The following is a 22,513-nucleotide window of genomic DNA, read 5'->3' as shown; positions in this document are numbered from 1 at the left end:
AAGTTGCCCGAGTCTGATCAGAGTGCTACAGGTGCCAATTTCCAGTGCCTGTATTATTACTGTTACTATTTATTAAGATTTATAATACCGCCTTTCATCACAAGATCTCAGGGCAGTTCTCAATTAAGCCCAAGGAAGCCTATTAGTGTAAGAGGCACTTTTGCTTAAAGGCTTGGTCAAACCTGAAGCAATAGCACAACGGGGGCCTATATTAGTGGGGCAAGGAAGCAGGCTGTAAAGAGATTTCTGCCTTAGGTACCTGGTTGGAGCAAATGTGCTGCCCCCATTCCACCGCCCTTTCTGCCGTAGCCATGAGCGCTGTTGTTAACATTCATTTAATTTATAAACTGCTTCCCAAAGTGATTTGCAATAGAACAGAAGCCTGTATAAGTAAGTTTCTTATAGAAAAACAGTTAATAGCAACAGCACATACATAAAATCAATTCAGGTGCAGTATAGAGACCAAGTGAGATAAAAGATCTCCATTTAGAAGGCTACAATCCTACCTTGGTTGCCGAACGCCTTGCGAGACAAACGTTCCGGCTCCCAAACGCCGCAAACCTGGAAGTGAGCGTTCTGGTTTTTGAACGTTTTTCAGAAGCCGAACGTCTGATGCGGCTTCCGCAGCTTCCGATTTAGTGCAGGAAGCTCCTGCAGCCAACCAGAAGCTGCGCCTTGGTTGTTGAACGTTTTCGGAAGTCAAATGGACTTCCGGATCAGATTCCGTCCGAAAACCAAGGTACGGCTGTATTTGAAAAAGGAGGAATGTCTTTAGTAGGCGCTGAAAAGGCAGCACAGAAGGTGCCAATTTTGCTATTTGTTGGGAGTGGGGGAGTTTCAAAGGGTATCTGCCACTATGATTGGTTGGGTATATAAAAGCCAAAAATACCTTTTGAGTCTCATCATCGTACGTAAGACCACGCTCAAGGCAGCTTTCAACATGATTGCATCACTGCCAGCAACAAAAATAAGGTAAAGGTAAAGGGACCCCGTTAAGTTCAGTCACGGACGACTCTGGGATTGCAGCGCTCATCTTGCTTTACTGGCCGAGGGAGCCGACATTTGTCCGCAGACAGTTTTTCTGGGTCATGTGGCCAGCATGACTAAGCCGCTTCTGGTGATACCAGAACAGCGCACGGAAATGCCGTTTACCTTCCCGCCAGAGCGGTACCTATTTATCTACTTGCACTTTGACGTGCTTTCGAACTGCTAGGTTGGCAGGAGCAGGGACCGAGCAACCGGAGTTCACCCTGTCGCGGAGATTCGAACTGCCGACCTTCTGATCGGCAAGCCCTAGGCTCTGTGGTTTAGACCACAGCGCCACCTGCGTCCCTTACAACAAAAGTAGTCCTAGGCAATAAGAAAAACACATCAAAAGCTATTCTTTACCACCAAATTGAACAGTTTCCACATAAGTCATAATAAGATCTAGGAATAAAGGTAAAATGAATTAACACCAATAGCAGCAGCAGCAACAACAAAAACCCAACGGAAACTCCTAAACAATACCCTAGCCCAAGAAATCTTTTCAGCAGGCTCAGCTTTTGTAGCTGGAGTCAGTCCAGGGCTCCAGGTGGGAGGGAAAGGCTAACCTGGTCCCAAGCCACATAAGGCTTTATGCACCAAAACTAGCACCTTGAACTTAACCTGGTAGCTGATTGGCAACCCGTGGAATTATTCCAGCAGAGGGGTAATGTGGGAACGCTGTTCCCAGTGACCTGATGAGCCACTGCATTTTGCTTTAGCTCCAGCTTCCGTGTCCGTGTCCAGCCCCACATACAGTGCATTGCCGTTACCCAACCACTAGAAACTTGCAGTGGAAAGTTTCCCAAAAGCTCTAACCTTCAGGATATAAACTTGTATGGTGGATGCCGAGTTCTGCCATTCTTTACCAGCCCAGCCCATCATCACCACTAGAATCTGTGTGTGTCTGTGTGTGTGTGTGTCTGTCTGTCTGTCTGTCGCTCTCCACGGACAAAGTGTGATGCAACTTGGGTGAGAGGGGATGCCCTTCCCAGTCTTTGACCAGAGCAGCCATTCTTCATTCCCAAAGTTTGATGGATCCCTGTTGTGTTTGTCTTCTAGCTCTCTCGAGTCACCTCATAATAATAAATGGGGTGGGGGGGACAGACACTGCCTGGTAAACATCTGTGGGGGCTTGAAGACTCCTCTCCCTCCTGACTTGCTGTCCCTGGGATCTTGTCAAACCAATCCCATTCCAGCTGCCGAAAGTGGGTTAGGACTCTGCAGGCAGCTCGGTGGGGTCATTCCGGGACCAACGCATTGTGAAATTTCTGGCCCAGCCACCCCAATTACTGGGGGAGGCTGCTGTTCCTAGGAAGGTAGCTGTTTTCCCTTCCCCTGCCCATTCCCAGGCCCTCCTGTTACTCACACACTATATCTGTTTTCCGCTGTGAAGAGCTCATGGACTGAGCTTCCCCATTTGGGGGGGGGGGAGGGGGGCACTTGGTGAAGTGGGTCGGGACGCAGCAGGGCGTTCATAGACTCTAATCAATGTTTCAGAACGCGCTCCATCGCTGGGCTGTAACAGTTCTTTACTTTAGGGGGTCCTGGACGCACTGTGTGATTCTGTAGGAACCAAATTCTCCTGAACAATTGAGTAATGAGTCAGAAATTAGAGCTCTGTTTCCTTCTCCTCCCACTGCATTCTGAAGTTTGTTTCCAGATTTCTTTTTGGGTAAAACACTTACGCAAGCGTTCCATGCTTTGCTTCAAATCCAAACGTCACAACTAAGAAACTTAACTGATGTTGCAGCTGGACCAAGAGTTGCAGCATTGTGTGGCAAAGCAGAATCTACTAAGTAAATTGATGAACTTGCAGGATAAGTCCCTGCTCAGATATACGAGTCAGAAGGGACCCTGAGGATCATCTCGTCCAGCCCCCTTGCAGTGCAGGAAATTCAGCTGTCCCATGTGGGGATCGAACCTGCAACCTTGGTGTCATCAGTACCACACTCTAACCAGCTGAGCTATCCAGGCTTGGGCACATCACTGTACTTCAGCCCAGCGTAAACCAACCTTAAATACAAATTCCGCAACCCCCTCTGCTTAACTCTTTGATTACTTTTCTCTCCTTCCCTTTTCTTGAATGTACTTAAGCCCAGTCTCCCTCTACCCTGGAGCTCTCCAAATGGCGTTGGACTCCAGTTCCCATCATCCCTCACTTTTTGGCCGTGTTGATGGGAGCTCTAATCTGAAAGATTTTTAGAGTTACAGTCATGCAAGCCTGACTAAAGTTTCAAAATGCAGGGCTCTGCGTGGTTTTGGACAGGGAAAATGGTGGTGCAGCATATTCTTTTAGAGGGAGCATAGGGAAGACAAGAGAAGGCCTGCTTGTGTACGTTCTAGTTCCTCAGCCTCCTGCAGGAACCAGTTGCCTTCATTACCACGGAGACCAGAAATTTTTCCATCTTTCTTTCAAAATGAAAACCCTTTTCTAGGTCTTGCAGATGCATGTGCCCATCAGAGCCTCTGCCTTGCCCCAAAGTAGCCTTTTCCTCCTTAACGTTTGCGTTGTGACCTAGAGAGCATACAGCCCCCTTTCCCTTGTGATCCCACGGATGAAGATGGTGGTTGTCAATCTCGTTGGGCATACTTGGCAAGTGGAGAGGCTTAAGCCTCTGCCCCTAAGAAGAGAGAGCTTAAGATGCACGTCCTCCAACAAGGCAGGAGGGCTCTATGTTAGCCGCCGCAGAGACGTGGTTTCCTGCAAATTAAAGGTGGCTCTGCATTCTCCCACTTCTTGCTTGCATGCCAGTCCTCCCTAACTTGCCTCTTCGTGGGGGAACAAAATGTAGAAACGAAGCAGGTAATAAAATGCGGGTTAAGTGTTTCAGGATTGCAAAGATGCTCCAATACGCATCACTTTATCTGTTCTCTTTTTTCCTCTCTCCTCTCTTTCTCATCTATTGCCCTCCCCTCTCCTGCAGAGCTGGGACCTGGTGCAACAGACACAGAACTACCTGAAGCTCCTGATCTCCATTATTAATGGTGACGGTGAGGTTTTCTTCTTGTTATGGAGAAGGTGGGAAATGGGGGGAGGGTGCCTTTTGGTGGTGGCTTATTTGACTACTTTAGAAAACTATTGGGGTGTGTGTGTGAGAGAGAGAGTGTTTTGAAGAAAACTCCATGGCAAAGAAACCTCATGGCTAAAAGCAGGGGAATTGAGGGTTGGGCTTCTAGACTTAAATACAGTGGTACCTCGGGTTACAGGCGCTTCAGGTTACAGACTACGCTAACCCAGAAATAGTACCTCGGGTTAAGAACTTTGCTTCAGGATGAGAACAGAAATTGCACGGCGTGGCGGCAGCGGGAGGCCCCATAAGCTAAAGTGGTGCTTCAGGTTAAGAACAGTTTTAGGTTAAGAACAGACCTCCGGAATGAATTAAGTACGTAACCAGAGGTACCACTGTATTGGCATCCCCTTCAATAATCTGAGCTGAGCTGCAGAGTGCTGCTCCCTATGCATTGGACCTTATGAAGGGCCTGTTGCCTCTGGTCTCCTTTGCACAGTGCACCCTGCATGTCTCCCAAGAAAGCTCTCGTGAAACTTCTGTGGCTGAGAATTTTGGACGCAGCCACTCCATATACCCTGCTTTTCAGAGGCCTCTCATTTTGCTTTGCTCGGTGAGCTTTGAGGCACCTGTTGCGAGCTCTGCCCTTGTAGCCAACTTGCCTCCCCATCTGCCCCCTCTGATTCGCTCATCGGGGCTGAATATAAAAAGGTAAAGGGACCCCTGACCATTAGGTCCAGTTGTGGCCGACTCTGGGGTTGCGGCACTCATCTCGCTTTACTGGCTGAGGGAGCCGGCGTTCAGCTTCCAGGTCATGTGGCCAGCATGACTAAGCCGCTTCTGGCGAACCAGAGCAGCGCACGGAAACGCCGTTTACCTTCCTGCCGGAGTGGTACCTATTTATCTACTTTCACTTTGACGTGCTTTCGAACTGCTAGGTTGGCAGGAGCAGGGACAGAGCAACGTGAGCTCACCCCGTCACGGGGATTTGAACCGCAGACCTTCTGATCGGCAGGTCCTAGGCTCTGTGGTTTAACCCACAGTGCCACCTGCGTCCCTGGGGCTGAATATACAGGGCAGTTATTTGGCTGGATTTTACTCACAGTGCACCCATTTTAATCCACAGGCCTAACTCAGTAATTGTCAGTGGGTGCTTCTGTTGCTTCCTTTCGCCCATTCCCCAGGCTTCATATAGTCCCTTGTTGCCTGCCTTGCGGAGCCTGTCCCTGGAGAACGCTGTGCCTTGTGCATCTGGCCTGGCATATGCCTCCGCATCCCCTGGGGGGCTAGCGGAGCCCTCGGTGCCCCGGGGGGCTTTTCATCTTGAATGCCATGCAAGTAACGCAGCCTTTTCCCCTCCCGCCTTTTGCTTTGCCTTCCTGCTGGCTCAGCGCAGATGACAGTGGGCTCCTGATACACTGTATATCCGGCTGGGACAGGACGCCTCTCTTCATCTCCCTCCTGCGCCTCTCCCTGTGGGCTGTGAGTACCAATGGGCATGTTTCCGCAGGGGAGGCAGTCGCTAAGGGGTGCAGCCGGGACCTGGGAAGGGGGCAGGGTGGGTGGAGAGGGGGCGGCCGCTTTTCATTCGCACCTGGATTGTAAACAGAGGGACCTCTGTGGTTCTTGCAGCGATGCTCCCCCTCTTTGGTCTTCAAATGCACGAATCTGCTAGTAGAAAACACAATGTTCGGCATGCTAAATTACATGGGGCGCTATTTGCATTGCTGGTACTGTCGGAAGCGGCAGCAGCTTTCAGAACTGAGGACACCTTGCCCCACTATTTGCTTGGGGAAGAAGGTGGGGGTTTGTGGAACAATTAGGGCTGCCTTTGGGGACAGAGAGGGCTGGAGGATATGGGACAACTTGAGTTGCACCGAATTAAAATCTTGCACTCCTTGTCTGCTAGAGCCTCCGTACAGAGCTAATTCCAGAGGGGCAGGGAAGCAAGTGAGGTCAAGTATTTTCTGGTACCTCCAGACTGGCAAAGGAATCACTGCCAGGGGCAGAGCAAGAAGGCTTGGTTTGTGTGTGACCTTTATTTTCAGGTGAAGGGCCCCCCGCTGTGGACCCCCGAAATCCTTCAACTTAATATTCTCTCCCATTTTGGTTCCTAGGCTGTGTATAGCTGAAACTTTTATTCCTCCCTTCCCTGTGACCTTAGAGGCCAGAGTCACACACTCTCTCTCTTAACAAAAACTGAATTCCTTGATGTCCTCTGATCCACATCCCTTACTGTTCCTTACCGTTTCTTGTTCCGCAGCAGGAACAAATTGTGTTCGCTCAAGCAAAAGTGCATTGAGCCTATTGCATTTGCATAATTTTCATTTGCTGATAAAACTGGGATGCCGGGAAATGCAGGGAAAAAATCTCTGGAATGAGAGGCGACAGGAAGGGCGGAGAAGCAGCAAAAAAAAGGGGGGTGCCTCTTAAGAACTGTGGGTGTCAAATTTGTCCCATGGTGTTTGTAGAAGGTCACAGCTTTTTTTTCTCCTATAACACTGAGGACAAGAAGCTTGCTTTTCAAAAACGGCTTTCAATCTGGAGCTCCCCCATGTCTAGATTGCATATGACATAGCTTTGGAGAGAATTGCTGGCATAGCTCCATTGCATTGACAAGAAACCATTTCTCAGTCATAGGAACACAGCGCTTTGGCTTATAACCTGTTTGGGTCTCTCTTCCACACAGCTGCAGGGGGAAATGCAGGACAGCTGAATGTCATTGTCATTTGTGATGTATTGTCAGTTTTTCGTTCCTTAGGATGGGCTGATCCATGCATCCCTGGAACCTGCGGAGATCCTTTACCTGACCGTGGCCTATGACTGGTTCCTCTTTGGGTAAGCATCCTGCCTTGGCCAAAACCAGGGAGGGAACAGTAGGACCAGCTGCAGATTGGATTAATGCAGTTTCCCCTAACTCATTTGAATTTGAGGGTGGGGGCTCCCTACGCCGCACCAGCCATTTGTTTTGCAGGTGAGCGTATGGAGACCCTCGCACACAGTTCCACCTGTGCTCCCAGCCTACAGCTGTGAGTGATAATCTGTGTACTGGGGCACTGATCATAGAAGGGCATCTCTGATTTCCCAAGACCATGCAGATAGAAGCTTAACTTATTATTATTATTATTATTATTATTATTATTATTATTATTAATTATTTATTATTTATACCCCACCCATCTGGCTGGGCTTCCCCAGACACTCTGGGCGGCTTCCAAAAAAAAAATACTAAAATACCGTAATACAACTTAAAGCTGCCATTGAAGGCTCTGTCCTTCCCAGATTAGCTGGTGATTATGCGACCCGCAAATCCAGCATTGGCAAACTGGAACCTGTTTGCCAGGAGACCTTCAGTCCAACCTACATCACAGCTAGCAGGGGAAGGAAAGCTCTGAGCTAAGCCTGTCTCAAGGTCCTCCCCTCTTGTGTGAATTCTGCTCATAGTCTGGAGAAACATTGGGTGGGCAATGGAGAAACAGACTTCCAGCCTCTGTTTCCTTGCTTGCTCTTGAGTTTGAACGCTACTCGGTTTCCCTCTTTCTCTCGCAGGCACATGCTAGTGGATCGACTCAGCAAAGGGGAGGAGGTGAGTGTCGCTGGCGGGGGGGGGTGCGCCAAAAGAGCGGCAGTGATGTCAGCACCCCATGGCAGACTCCACCCTGGCAGGGAGGGGGTGGGGTGAGGGAACGGTCGCCAGAGGCGTGCACGTATTATCTGCACCCGAAATTTTAGCAGGATAAGCTTTAAAACTTGCATCTTGCACCACGGAAAGCCAAACAGTTTCCCCTAATGGCCCAGAGCAGAAACATCCAGCAAGCCTGCAGGCAGGAGACGTCGAACGGTGCAGCGATCAGCGTGTTTCAGTTTAGAGAAAAAAGGCAAGTAAATTAGACATGATAGCACCATGGAGAAAGTGGATAGAGGGTTTTTCCTCCTTCTGTAATGTAGAGAAAGTGGATAAAAGCTTTTCTCCCTCTCGCATAATCAGTCGAAGGCAGAATTAGCCCCCTGAAGCTGGATGGTGGCGATTCATTGCAGAAAAAAAAGGAAGCAGTGCTTTGCCCTGTGCCTTAGTTAAACTGGGGATTGGACCACCCCAAGATTTAACAATGTCTTCCAACTTGGATGGCTCTGAAAAAGGAGTGTTGGGCAAACTAGCGGTGGATAAGGTTGGGTCATAATGAGTACTGGTTGCTAGAGATCACAAACGGGAAAATGCTCGTGGCATTCATGTTTTGCTTATGGGCTTCCCACAGGTTTCTGGTTGGTAGGATGCTTGGCTGAAATTCGGCTGCATTGGCCACTGAGTGTAAGCGTGGCTGCCTAATCACCCTTGATTGGGTCTTCCTCTTCAAATAAAACCCCTGCGTCATGATTGTTCTTTTAAATTCCAGGATGCCAAAGTGATTTGTTCCTAGACCCTCCGGTCATCTTGACTTGTGCATGTGCAACACCTTTCCATAGCCATGTCTCCACTTTAATAATGTCAGCTCTGTGTTTGTGTTGTTTTGCCTTCTCACAAGCAGCGCTCAGGAGACCCCTGGAAAAGTGTTGGCTTACGAGGGGGTCTTGCTAGGCTTGTGTGGTGGCGACGGCCCCCTTCCTGCAGAGATGAGGAAGGCGTACAGTATGACAGCTGTCATTTACCAAGTGCTGTCGCCCCTTGCTCTCTCTTACGCTTTCTCCTCTCTCTTTCTCTCGGCTCCAGATTTTCTTTTTCTGCTTCGATTTTCTGAAGCACATCACCTCCGAGGAGTTTTCAGCTGCTAAGCCGCCAAGGTATGGAGAGCCCACAGTAGGAACTTCCTGCTACCAAAGGCAGCCTAAAAGAACGGAGAATCTTGTTAGCACACGCTCTTTCTACTGGGAGATGGGAGACCCAGGTGCCTTGGCCCAATTTGCTTTAATTTATTCTGCAGTGAAAACGGGGCCGCATCACTTTCTCTGAAGAGGTTTGGGCTGCAAAGTCCTACATAAGAAAAAAAAAAGTGGCCGTGAATTTGGTCAGCGCATGGGGTGGGTCAGCGGGCGAAAGGGCCTCTCGCCTTGTACCGGTTGCTGTTGAAACAGCACTGCAGCTGTGGCAGTAGCATCACACCCCTTGAAGATGGTCCAGAAGCAGCAAGCAGTGCAGAATTTGGCAGCCAGGTGCCCCAAAGCGGAATTGTGTCACCGATCCTTATAGAGCTGCCCTGGCTGCCTGTTTTTTACTGGGCACTATTTAAGGTGTTTACCATAGAGCCCTATACAGCAGGGGACCCAAGTCCATTGCATGCCAGCCTATGCCTTAGGGTCTGAAAGGAGATATCCTGCTTGCAGTTCCATCAACAGTTGTGGTTTGCTGTGTGATAGGACAGCGCAGGGCCTTCCTTTTCTGTTCATGGCCCCTGGGATGTGGAACTCTCTCCCACTAGAGAGAACAGATGTCCCCCAGATTACCTGGTTTTTTGGATTTTAAATAAAAGACCTCCCCCCCCCCCCGAAATGGCTGGTTTTAAGAATTGTTTTCTTCGGCTCTGTGATTGCTTGTTTTTTGTTTTAAAAAAATTAATGGTATGGATAGTGTTCAGCGTTCCTTCTCCAAATGGTGGCTAGCAAGAGACTTCTGGGCAGAGCCCAGTCAGGGCAAACTTATCTTGTTTACCGGCCCAATTATGAGGCAGGGTGAGGCCGCCACCTCAGGCGGCAAAGGCCCCCAACGCCACGCTGGCAGTGGAGAAACAGCACCAGCGCCAGTTTCCAGTGAGCTCTCACAAGACCTTGTCAAAATCTCGCAAGTTCTTGTGGAGCTCACTTCCCCTTGTATATGTATTTGTTTAAGCCAAATACTTCCAAAAATTCCTTTCTTCTGTGGCAGGGCTAAATTCCCTCCTGGTCAGTAGCTGTTTAACCAGTCAAGACCTGGAGGAATACTGTTTCCAAGTCCGTTTTCCATTGGTGGTTCAGTGGCATCTGATGACTTGTCATGTTTTGTCTCTCCCCGCCCTAGACGGAAGAGCCTGCCACCCGGATTTACTTTGGAAGAGATCTGTATGCTGAGTGAGTGTTTCTTGCTGCCTCCTAACCAGTCCCCCCTCTAGCCTCAACTGGGTCTGCTTTCTGATGGCGGGTGGGGCAGCAAGGTTTCGCTCACTAGGGGAATTTGGGGGAAGCCTTTGAGAGCCATAGCTCATTGCAGTTTCACAGGAAGGTGACCAGGTCACTGGATTCAGATTCCAGAAAAGATGGGTGTCTCTAGTTCACACAACTGCAACAGAAATCTACTCCAGCTGCTGATTGAAAATGAGGATAACAAATGGGGCCTGCAACAAAAAGTTGCAGTGTAGAGCACTCCTCACTTGCAGGCTATCTCCCCCTTCTGCCTGCCCCTCACCAGTTTTCTGTTTCCTCACAGTCAACCAGCGCCCCCTGAGCACGCTCAGTCATCGCTGGGCTGCTTGGAGTTCCTTCCCATTTCAAGTTTCCCCCTCCATAAAGATTTTTGTACTAATGCAATGCCATCCTGTTAGCAAACAGACTTCTGCTAGTGCAATGGAACTTTCCCTCTTTCCCTGCATGCCCCCTTCCCTCCCCAAATGTGCTCCCGAGGGACCCCCAGAACATTTTTCTTTTTTGGGAGGGACACATGGGGAGAAATTTGATTCCACAAACGGTGCACATGAGATGACTTTGCTGGATACAACCATGCATGTTACATAAGGGCCTATGGGATAAATCCTTGAAACCGCTGAGGGACAAGTGTGTGTTCTGAGATAACCAGACAACTGTAATTGGTGTGCATGTGCTGCCGCAGAATGTGGCAATAATTCGATTTCCTGAGAAATGTGTGTCAAAGCACACATACACAAACTGCCCAGTCCTCTAGGATTGGAAGACCCAAGAGTATGTGTGCAGTGCCTGCTGAAATTTCAGGATCTAGAGAGGGGGCAGAGTCAGGCCCCATCTACCCTAGGTGTTTAAAGTATCACTTTATAAACAGTCATGGCTTCTTCCAAAGAACCCTGGGAACCGTAAGGAGAGCCCTATTTCCCCTCACTGAAATACAGCTAACCTCAGAAGAGGGATTGATTGTTAAACCACTGTGGGAATTGCAGCTCCTAACAACTCTCATGACCGTCAGCAAAGTATAGTTCACAGGATTTTTAAAGAAAAGCCACGACTGTTTCAAGCGGTCTGGTACTGTGCAGATGCTGCATAAGATTTCCAGTGATGGTGGCGGGAACTGACTTTCCTGCATAAGTCCTCCTTCCCCTTGACACTCCCAGCAGCAGTTTTTAAAGTTACGCAAAATCAAAGCAGTCATGCAGATGTGCTTAATACGCCTAATCCACTGGGCTGCAGCATTTTCTGGTCAGAGAACTTGCACTAAATTCTGTGCCCAGAGTATATACATGTCCCTGGTTCTTACAGGGGGGGGGGGAGAATCTCCCATCACAGGTGAAAAACATAAGATGCTGTTCCCTCCCATTTTGCAGGTGGGGAGCTGTGCTTGGAAAGGTGGGGGGTTGCCCCAGGGAACCCCCAGGAACCCCCAGCTGAGATCTAAAATCAGGTCTGCGTCCGCAATGCTCTCAGATGGGGCTTTGCTGATGGGGGGCAAAGGCCTGCTTGCTTTTGTCTAGGATTGTAAACGACTGCCTGTTTATCTTTAAAAAGAAAAGCTCCGGTGCCCCAAGAGGATATAGCCGCTGTGACTCCTGCCTCACTATTGGCCCATTTATGACTTAATAATAATAATAACAATAATAAAATTTTTTATTTATATCCTGCCCTACCCAGCCGAAGCCGGGCTCAGGGCTCAGGACTTGTAACCCGTACAGTGGGTAGGAGAGGAGAGTGGGCAAATTGGGTCTGCGTCTTCTTAGCCCAGAGTAGTGAACCTGTGGTCCTTCAGATGTTGGACTACAACTCCCATCAGCCCCCTCTTTGGGGAGAGGCTGTGGCTCAGTGGCAGAGCACATGTTCAACCCCTGGCAGGCACCAGGCAGCTCCCTGTGTTCCCCATTCCTGGCTTTGCTGCCCTGGGGCTGCTACGCATTTGGGAGTTCAGCATCTGGCATGGCCGCATCTTCCCCACCTTTTCCTTGCCCCTCCTGAGCTCTTAAATAAACAGGTGCTGCCTCTGAACGAGAGCCTGGCAACTCCTGCGCTCACCACTGCAGGTGGTAATGCTCAGCCTTGTGACAGATCACTGAACTGTCATCTTTGCTAATAATTAAAACAAAACAAAACAAACAAAAAAACCAGCCGCCCCTCTTAAGTTCTGCCATAGTTTTCTCAGCTGCAGCTTGGAAACGGTTTGGCTGTTTCTGAGATCTTGAGTATAAAATCAAGGACAACATAAATGCACGCACACACTTAAAATACACAAGGAAACAGTTCCATCAGAATAATAATAATAATAATAATAATAATAATAATAATATAATACATTTTATTTATACCCCACCCTCCCTGGCCAGAGCCAGGCTCAGGGCGGCTAACAACAGTGAAATTACAGTAAAAACATAATGGGGTGGGGAAACAATTTAAAATACAGGTTAAAATGCAATTTAAAATGCAGCCTCATCAAAACCATAAGGGGAGGGAAACATAAGGGTCAGACTGAGTCCGAACCGAAGGCCAGGCGGAACAGCTCTGTCTTGCAGGCCCTTCGGAAAGATGTCAAGTCCCGCAGGGCCCTAGTCTCTTGTGACAGAGCATTCCACCAATTCGGGGCCAGTGCTGAAAAGGCCCTGGCCCTAGTTATGACCAATCTAACCACCTTGCGACCTGGACCTCCAAAATGTTGTCATTTGTGGACCTCAAGGTCCTCCGCGGGGCATACCAGGAGAGGTGGTCCCGCAGGTACGTGGGTCCTAGGCCGCAAATATTAAAACAAGCTGTTGCGTTAGTTCATGTGTGGTGGGGATCCCCGTGTGAGGTTAATTTCGGGGATGCTGGGTTTGCTACTTTATAGAAGAAAGGTAGTCCGACGTTGCTCTCTTTGTGTTCCAGAGCAGAGGGACCGGGGCAGCCCTACTAGTCTCAGCAGCGACTTCTCTCTTGTGATGGAGAACTCACCTGGGGCTGCAGGGAGCTTCACCTATGAAGCAGTGGAGCTGATGCCAGCAGGGTCTCAAACACAGGCTGCTTGGTAAGACTGTGTGTGCGTGTATGCATGTGCCTTCAACCATGGGGCAGGTGTATGTGGGGCGGCGGGTGCATGGCTTTCGTAAACGTGTGCCACAAAAGCAGTCCGTTACAACAGCTTAGACAGGGCCTAAGGTAGCAGCAGCTGCATCCAGGCCTCTCACCCTTCCCAATTTTTGAAGTAGTGACCCCGATGGTACCTTGAGCCAACCTCACCCTCAGTGTGTTGCTGGTCTGGCTGTGATTCCAACACACACCACATTACACCCAGGTGCAAAATTAGGCATGCATATAAACCCAATATTATTGCAGAGGCCCTGGAGAACCCCTTCATTTGGCAGAGGGCACCTGTCAAGTCAGAAATGGCCTGTCTAGTACCCCATACACACACAGTGCATTCCTCTCACTTCACTGGTTCCTCTCCCAGTACTGAATTAGAAAGCCTCTGGGACATTATGCAGTGGTACCTCGGGTTAAGTACTTAATTGGTTCCGGAAGTCCGTTCTTAACCTGAAGCGGACTTTCCCATTGAAAGTAATGGAAAGTGGATTGATCCGTTCCAGACGATGAAAAACACCCCGTAAAACAGCAATTTAACACGAATTTTACTGTTTCACGAGACCATTGATCCATAAAATGAAGGCAATAATCAACGTAAGGTAAAGGTAAAGGGACCCCTGACCATTAGGTCCAGTCGTGACTGACTCTGGGGTTGCAGTGCTCATCTCTCTTTATTGGCCGAGGGAGCCAGCGTACAGCTTCTGGGTCATGTGGCCAGCATGACGAAGCCGCTTCTGGCGAACCAGAGCAGTTTGCACGGAAACGCCGTTTACCTTCCCACCTGGAGTGGTACCCATTTATCTACTTGCACTTTGATGTGCTTTCGAACTGCTAGGTTGGCAGGAGCAGGGACCGAGCAATGGGAGCTCACCCCATTGCGGGGATTCGAACTGCCGACCTTCTGATCAGCATGTCCTAGGGCTCTGTGGTTTAACTCACAGCGCCACCCGTGTCCCAATAATCAACGTACTGTACTATAAAATAAATAAGACAGTATTTTAGATAGGGAAAAAAATTAACATTTATTTCTTTTCTTACGTGCACTCATTGTTTGGATGGCGGTTCAGGGTCCTCTTCCACAATCACAATCGGCTTGGCTCCTGGCATTTGCAAAGGCCTCAGAGAGCTCCCACGGCTGGAGCCCAGTCGCGGAACCTCTGCAGGCCCCGCGGGTATCGGGGCTTGGTTCCCGGCATTCGCGGAGGCCTCAGAGAGCTCCGTAGGCCCCGCAGATATCTGGGTTTGCCTCCAGGCAGTGGCGAGGCCTCCGAGAGCTCAGACAACTTACTTCCGGGTTACAATCGTTCGTAACCCGAGAAAACATAAGTTGAAGCGTTCATAACCCGAGGTACCACTGTACAGTCATAGAGTTGGAAGGGTCCCGCAGGGGTCATCCATTCCAACCGCCTGCGATGCAAGAATCTCAGCGAAAGCATCCATAACAGATAGCAACCCTCTCACTTATAACTAGGAATGTTCTTCCGCCTGGGCACGGGGGGCCCTTCCAAGCCAAGGGGCGTGAGTCAGGCAGGAGTGACTCAATGGATATAGGGTTCTACACCCCCCTCCACCATCTTGAATCCACAAAATCCACTCCTAGGACTAAAGTTGGCCATCCTACATTCCGGAATGCCGCTCTGTGATCTGCTAGTAGTAGGGCTTGTGAAGGCTCCTTTCTGGGAAACTGGAGAGCCGCTGCCTGTCACCATAGACGTTGCTGAGCTTGATGGTCCAGATGATTAAGCAGATGGACTAGATGATTAGGAATAAGGCAGCTTCCTTTGTAGAAAAGGCTCTCAAATCCAGGGGGGAAGCCAGCCCACCAATTTCGTCCAAGCATGACATACAACTTGGCCCTAGGATAGGCAGATCCTTCACAGTGAAGGTCGTTCCACGGTGGGAGGGGGGGAGCTTGTTCTTCCCTCCCCTCCGTTGGCCTGGACCTTGAAGTCTATGCAGGAGAGGAGCTAGCGGGAGAAGAGGAGAAGCTCTCCCACATGACGGGAGGGTAGGGAGCCAAAGGCTGGGGATTTCGGAGCCTTGCCCGCGGGCCTACCCTGCTCAGTTTAATTTTTCTTTCTCCTCCCCAAGCACGTGTGCTAATGATATTTTACAGTGCAATTATTCTGAGCTAAATCTGGGCTGTGCTGAGAGGCAGCTGGAAATCCTCTGGGCAACAGCGAACCCTCAGCTTGCTGTTGCATGCCTGGCTTCTTGAAGTGCAAGGGGGAGAGAGAGAGAGCTGTTCAGAGCATGGGCAGCCCTCGAATGGTGGCCCTGCCAAGTCTGCTCAGCACCCCAGTCAAATTGCAGGCGGCACACGGTAGCTGACAGTGAAAACCTTGCAGGGAAAGAAGGGCTGGCAGATGATTCCGCAGGAGCTGGAAGCTGTCCTGGGTCGCCTGAGTTGTGTGCAGGGCTGCCTGGAATTCTGAGCTGAAAGGCAGATTCTGTAGCCAGAGGACTTCTTCGTGTGTGTGCACCATCCCTGTATTTCTCAGTTTACAGCATGTGCAAGGATAATCCCGGTCCCGTGAGGGCTGTTGTATGTGTTGGAAGGGAAACTTGGAGGAGTGTCGGGAGGCACCAGCTGGGGAACCCCCCAAGAGAGGAAGGCTCAGAGCCAGGGGATTGGTGGTGGCACAACGACAAGTGGCCAGAGGGAGAAGAGGGAGCAGACTTGGGAGGAGGAGGCGTCGGAAGCTGAATAGGCAACAGGGTTTAGTGAGCAGGAGGAAGCTGGGACAGAGAGCAGTCCTGATTCAGAAGCTGGAGAGGAGGGAGGCCAGGAGAGAGAGGAGGCCGGCTGCAGAAGAATACAGGGAGTCTCCTCCTGCTGCTGCAACCAGCTCCCCCTCCCTCCAGGTCTCCCAGAACAGAGAGAGAAATGAAAAGGGCAGAGGACAGATTGGTTGTACACAGGAGCAGTCTCCGATGGTTTGGCAGAAACCCTGGAGAGGAGGAGACTTAGGCAGCCGTGGAAAGGCAGGGACTCTGAGTCCTTGCAACTGCCTCACTGGGGCAAGACCTATGGGGAAGAGTTGCTGGGATCACTTGGCCTGCGCTGTTTTGGTTTCTTCGAATAAAGAGTTAACTTTATTGGCATCGTGGGTTTTTATCACTGACCTACACCTGACTCCGGGACGCGGGTGGCGCTGTGGGTTAAACCACAGAGCCTAGGACCTGCCGATCAGAAGGTCAGCGGTTCGAATCCCCGCTCCCGTTGCTCGGTCCCTCCTCCTGCCAACCTAGCAGTTCGAAAGCACGTCAAAGTGCAAGTAGATAAATAGGTACCACTCTGGCAGGAAGGTAAATGGTGTTTCCGTGCGCTGCTCTGGTTCGCCAGAAGCGGCTTAGTCAGGCTGGCCACATGACCCGGAAGCTGTACGCCGGCTCCCTCGGCCTATAGAGCGAGATGAGCACTGCAACCCCAGAGTCGGTCACAATTGGACCTAATGGTCAGGGGTCCCTCTACCCTTACCTTTACACCTGACTCCAGCTGCTGACAAGGAGGAAGTTGGTTCTCAGCCCAGGAATCGTAGAGTTGAAAGGGACCTTGGCTTATTCAGTCTCCTCTGACCCGAGACCCACCTTTAACCCAGATGTGCATTTGTGAAAAGGGCCGTGGCTCCTTGGGTCGCTGTCTCCAACATGGTTTCCCCCGGTGTGTTGGGACTGCAAGTCCCATCATCCCTTGCAGCAGCATTGGCCACGCTGGCTTGGAACTCAACATCATCTGGAGGGTGCCAGGTTGCAGAAGTTTGGCATAAGACATCGGCCGTGTAGGCGGTTTGGCGCAAACCATGGTACGCTCTGTCTCCACAATCAGAGGCACCGGTCCTCCTGGATGTCAGTTGCTGGAAACCGCAGGATGCGAGGAGAGTGCCTTTGTGCTTGCATCTTGCTTGCAGGTTTCCCACAGGCTGGCCACTGTTAGAACAGGATGCTGGGCTAGATGGCCAGATCCTGCAGGGCTCTTCTTGCCTGCAAGGGAGAAAATCGAATCTTTTCCATGCAAGGAAACCCATTTTTAGCTGCCAGTTCTGGGCCTCTCTCTCTCTCCCCCCCCCCTCGCGTGCTCCCCACCCCCCCTCACAAAAGCTGGGACGGTTGCGGAAGCTGCGGGGAGCCCTGTCCTGTTTTTAAAAGCCTCTCTCTTTTTTTAATTGCCTCTCTTCTCTGCCTGCCTGCTTGAGTGCCTGTGGCTGTGTTATTAGGCACTTCACAATGCAGCAATCACAAGGCAAGGGAGCGCATAAAGGCTGTCCAAAGCCTGGCCCCGCTGCCTTGCCGCTCTGGAGAGTGAGTCGCCGAGGGTCTTGCGAGGAAATCCTGGGGTTTCAGGAGAGCCCTTATTAACGTGCGCAGCAAGGGGTAATAAGCCAGGCCTCTGATAATCGCTCAGCAGGCAGCGAGGGAAACAGAAAGCATTGGGGCAGCAGAGAGAGGGAACGGCTGTGGAAGGTTCAGTTCTCCCAGCTGCTAAGGGCTGGCTTGCACCAAACCTCCCCTTGAACACGAGCAGCCCTATAGCTCTTCCAGGGCTATGTGTGTCTGCAATTGAGAGGGGTGGTTTTTTGATTATTATTTGTGCAAATCTGGCCGTAGCTAAAGGCAGCCTGCAGGTGTTCCTGTGATCACAGCAGCTGGGGAGAAGGTGCCGCTGTGCAATGGCTGCAGCCCACCTTCCGGATTCACCTAAATTCTATCCTTCTTAATCCTAGCAACGTCTACATTAGACATAGGAAACCCTTTGTGAATGCACCCTTTGGGGCAAAGAATTCCTGGCAACTCTCCGTGGCAGTGGGAAGATGGCTCCCAAGGCTGTATGGTAACACCTGGGAAAGCAGAATGAGATGGAAGAGAGAGCAAATTTGTCACAATTCTGCTCTTAAGCCTGTGTCTGTCCCCTCCTCCCAATTTTTTTCTCTGCTGAGAATCAGTTCTGCAAAGATTTGTATTTGCTGCATGCTCTTTAGCTTGCTTCCAAAATGTAGCCTGTCCTCAGAATTTCAGTACAGTTGTGCCCCACAAGACGAATGCCTCGCAAGACGGAAAAGTCGCTAGACGAAAGGGTTTTCCGTTTTGGAGGTGCTTCGCAAAACGAATTTCCTATGGGCTTGCTTTGCAAGACGAAAATGTCTTGCGAGTTCCTGCGGTTTTTTCCCCCTTCCCCCCCTTTTTCTAAGCCGCTAAGCCGCTTATCTGCTTATCCGCTAAGCCGATAAGCCGCTAATAGCGCTAATCCGCTAAGCCGTCAAGCCGTCAATGGGCTTGCTTCGCAAGAGGAAAAAACCGCTAGACGAAGAGACTCGCGGAATGGATTCTTTTCATCTTGCGAGGCACCACTGTACAGTGGTACCTCGGGTTACAGACGCTTCAGGTTACAGACTCCGCTAACCCAGAAATATTACCTCAGGATAAGAACTTTACCTCAGGATGAGAACAGAAATCGCTCAAAGGCAACGGGAGGCCCCATTAGCTAAAGTGGTGCCTCAGGTTAAGAACAGTTTCAGGTTAAGAACAGACCTCCGGAACAAATTAAGTTCTTAACACAAGGTACCACTGTATTTTGGGAAGGGCTTGAATGATAGAAGGTGAGGGAACGATGAATATGAGGAGGGGGGGAGAGGTTAAAATCCTGAGGTTTTTAGGTCGTGCGGGTGATAAATGTCATGGAAATGTTCAGAGTGCAGAAATGGCACCTGTCACTCAGTGCAAGCTTATCCCAGTCAAGTTTGGGTCTATCTCGCCCTTCTCAGCGCAGGATCCAAGCTTTGCTTCACAATAGCAGGTGCTTGGAAATCAAAAGAGTGAATCTCCATAGCAGCAGCAGCAGCAGCAGCAGCAGCAAAGCCCCATTGTCTTGGGAACCTGAATTAAGAACTGCAGAATAGGCAGCTGCTGGCAGTGCTTGGGGTCTGGCCCCGAGAGAGCTGCTGTAGTAGCAGAGAGACTCAGAGCAGGGGAGGTGAGCTGGAAAGTTTCCTGCTTCAGATCTTGCCCCAACCATAAACTCGCTGTGCCGACTTTAGGCTTATCATTGTTCTCTTGGGCGTAGCCTTCCCATCTGCGAAATGGGAAAAATAGCGACTTTACAGGCTGCAGAGCGCTATGTAAATGCCCTCTCCAGCAGTCTTTCACCTGACGGCTAAAAATCTTCTAATAAGGCTTTTAGAAGTATGAATAGCTTTCAGCTCCTGTTCTGATTGTGATTTGCTGTGTTGCTGGAGGGTGATTGTCCCTTTGTATTCTGGGCTTTCTATATTTTTTTTACGACAGTGTAACTCCTAAAGTTCAGTAGATTAACCTATTGTTAGCTACCGTGAGCCATTTCTAACAGAGAGGTGGAATAGAAGTGTTTTTTATATGGGAATGGGCGACCCCCCGTCTTTTGTTCTCTTTGGAGAGGATACTGAGCTCCAGTTAATGGTCTGAGCATTTTGAGAGTCCAGGGAAGTACCATGTAAACCTTTGGCCTGACCTCCCTGGGAGCCTTTTTGGTGGAGAGGGAGTGGAGCAGTTAGGAGGCAAGGAGGAACCTGCCTTGAGGCGGCCTAGACTTCCAGTGTGGTGTAGTGGTTAAGAGCAGTAGTCTCGTAATCTGGGGAACTGGGTTCGCGTCTCCGCTCCTCCACATGCAGCTGCTGGGTGACCTTGGGCCAGTCACACTTCTCTGAAGTCTCTCAGCCCCACTCACCTCACAGAGTGTTTGTTGTGGGGGAGGAAGGGAAAGGAGAATGTTAGCCGCTTTGAGACTCCTTCAGGTAGTAATAAAGCGGGATATCAAATCCAAACTCTTCTTCTTCTTCTTCTTCCCCACTTGGCTTGGCACTCGCAGCCCAAGTAGGTGCTTGTGTACTACTATTTTAATTTTAATTTTTTGCAGGAGGAAAAACTGTGCCTCCTCCCCACAGACAGTCCTGTGGGGTCGGCCGCAACCGTCCGAGGAACGGCTGCCTGTCCAGGGCGTGCTCGAAGCCAAGTCCTCCAGCTCCTCCTCTTCCAACCACTCGGAGAACTTCTCAAGGTTGGGCAGCAGTCCTCTGGAAGTGCCCAAAGCCAGGTGAGAGACGGAGTGAGGCTTGTATCACTTTGGAGACTGGGGGGAGAGAGGGGAGCAGGTTGCCAAGCAGCGCAAGGCAAGGGCGATGGTCTGCAGGAGAAGCAATGGCGGCAGCATTCAAGCAGCTGCACACGAAGGAAACCCTCCTTTCCCCCTTTTAGAAAAACCAGGCGTTAGGAAGGAATCGATCATGCAAATGTACACAAATTTCCTTCTCAGGAGGCTGTTTGGAAACTTTTCGCCAAGTGCCGCCGCAAGGAAAAAGCACCCGCTGCCCAAAAATATAATTAAAGTGGCAATTTGCTGCTCTTTAGTTCCACCCGGATTCTGCCACCTGAGATGTCTGCTCCTGCTGCCTCAGTTCTGGGCCCGGTGCCGACTTAGCAGAATGAGGAGAGGAAGAAAAGCACTGAGTTTGGGGGATGGCAGCCCTTTGAGGCTGGATGGGGTCGAGAAACTTCACTGGGTTGTACTGGCTGCACAAGAAGCAGTACAATGGTACCTTGGGTTGCAGACGCTTCAGGTTACAGACGCTTCAGGTTACAGACTCCGCTAACCCAGAAATAGTACCCCGGGTTAAGAACTTTACCTCAGCATGAGAACAGAAATTGCGTGGAGGCAGCGGGAGGCCCCATTAGCTAAAGTGGTACCTCAGGTTAAGAACAGTTTCAGGTTAAGAACAGACCTCCGGAACAAATTAAGTTCTTAACCAGAGGTACCACTGTACTAGGTTAAGCCAGATATCCCTAAAAATTCCTGCTTAGCCCTTTTACAGCTTTAGGGATTTCCCACTGCCCACAGTTTTCAGTTTGTCCATGAGCTCTAGAATTTTTAATTCTGAAAAAAGGGAGTGGGTTGACATTTTTGGCGATGCCAGAAGTTCTGCTTCCAGGCTTCAGATCATGCGTGTGGCCCAGCTAATCCAGGGACACCTAGCAAAGTGTCCTGTTTATGTCTGTTTGTAAAGCACCCAGAGGCACTTTCTCTGCACCTTGCTTTGGAATGCTAGAGGACTGTGTTAAAACGTAGGCATGGCTAGCAGGGGGCTGTGCCCATGAATGCTGGAATTGGGGGCTTGGGGAAGAAGGTGCCACGCCATCTGTGGGCAAGAGAAGTTGGGCCGCCTGAAGGGAGCTTTCGGTATCATGCAGGTATGGCTCGATGGAATATTATTGAACAACTGCTCCAAATTCGACTCTGTAAATTGTGTCTCTCTTCTTCCTCTCCTGTGGTGTTGAACAAACCCGTCGTAAAGATTTGTTTTAAGTGCTTGAGCACGTTTGGGTGGGTAGGGAGTCTGGGAAGAAGGCAACAATTGGTTAGTGCCACGTGAAATCGTTTCGGGACCAGGATCTGCAGTGTTTTAGGAACTACGTGGTCTCGCTGTTGCTCTGTTGAACTTGAAAAGATGTACAGGTTACCAGCCGCCTTATGCTGGAGATGTGGTCAGCGTTATGTCAGATTTAGTTGTATTTAGAGGAAATGCAAACGAAAAGATTTTTGGGGGCTAAATTGCAAAGGAAATCGATCAAATTGTCATTTATGAGTCAACGATGGGCACCGTGATTTTTTCTTTTAAAGTACCGTATTATTCGCTCTATAAGACACACCAGACCACAAGACGCACCTAGTTTTTGGAGGAGGAAAACAGGAAAAAAATATTCTGAATCTCAGAAGCCAGAACAGCAAGAGGGATCGCTGTGCAGTGAAAGCAGCAATCCCTCTTGCTGTTCTGGCTTCTGGGATAGCTGTGCAGCCTGCATTCGCTCCATAAGACGCACACACATTTCCCTGTACTTTTTAGGAGGGAAAAAGTGAGTCTTATAGAGCAAAAAATACGGTACATACTTCCAACGAAAGAGGGTGAATTTGGTGGTGCATTCGTTAGCCTCGGCAAAATATTAATAGCAAAATATTGGGGGGAAACTGCAGATCCCGTCAGTGAATGGGGAAAAGCAATGTGCTTATTTTAAACATATGAAAGACTCTCTCATGTGGCTTGAAGCCCTGGAGTGTTACTTCCAACCCTTAATCCAACCAGAGGCCTCTTGAGTCATTAACCAGGCAAGTCTTGAACTATCTGAAGTACTTTTCTAAAAATGTCAGGGTATTGATTGCAATAAGAAACTAAAACTGGCTCGAATCAAATGCAGTTCTTGTCAAGGAACATGAGTTTGGAAAGGCAGAGAGATGAAAAACCTAGAAGATTTAAGAACTATAG

At 49.8% G+C, this 22,513-nt stretch overlaps 1 protein-coding gene across 3 annotated transcripts in view; it reads left to right on the top strand.

Moving 5' to 3' along the window:
• MTMR14 (myotubularin related protein 14) overlaps window positions 1–22,513 on the top strand; it is an 85,416-nt gene that overhangs the window by 36,354 nt on the left and 26,549 nt on the right. For all 3 annotated transcript variants that reach the window (XM_079962449.1, XM_079962448.1, XM_079962450.1), the window contains exons 10-17: window positions 3,951–4,017; window positions 5,431–5,516; window positions 6,796–6,872; window positions 7,584–7,620; window positions 8,743–8,813; window positions 10,024–10,073; window positions 13,032–13,170; window positions 20,116–20,292. In XM_079962449.1, coding sequence (XP_079818575.1) covers window positions 3,951–4,017; window positions 5,431–5,516; window positions 6,796–6,872; window positions 7,584–7,620; window positions 8,743–8,813; window positions 10,024–10,073; window positions 13,032–13,170; window positions 20,116–20,292 — 704 coding nt within the window. The remainder of the gene's footprint in view (window positions 1–3,950; window positions 4,018–5,430; window positions 5,517–6,795; window positions 6,873–7,583; window positions 7,621–8,742; window positions 8,814–10,023; window positions 10,074–13,031; window positions 13,171–20,115; window positions 20,293–22,513) is intronic.

This window comes from Podarcis cretensis, assembly GCF_951804945.1.
Source record: "Podarcis cretensis genome assembly, chromosome: 2".
Lineage (NCBI taxonomy): Eukaryota > Metazoa > Chordata > Lepidosauria > Squamata > Lacertidae > Podarcis > Podarcis cretensis.
The sequence above is the reverse complement of the archived record's forward strand: the minus strand, read 5'-3'. Positions and strand labels throughout refer to the sequence as shown.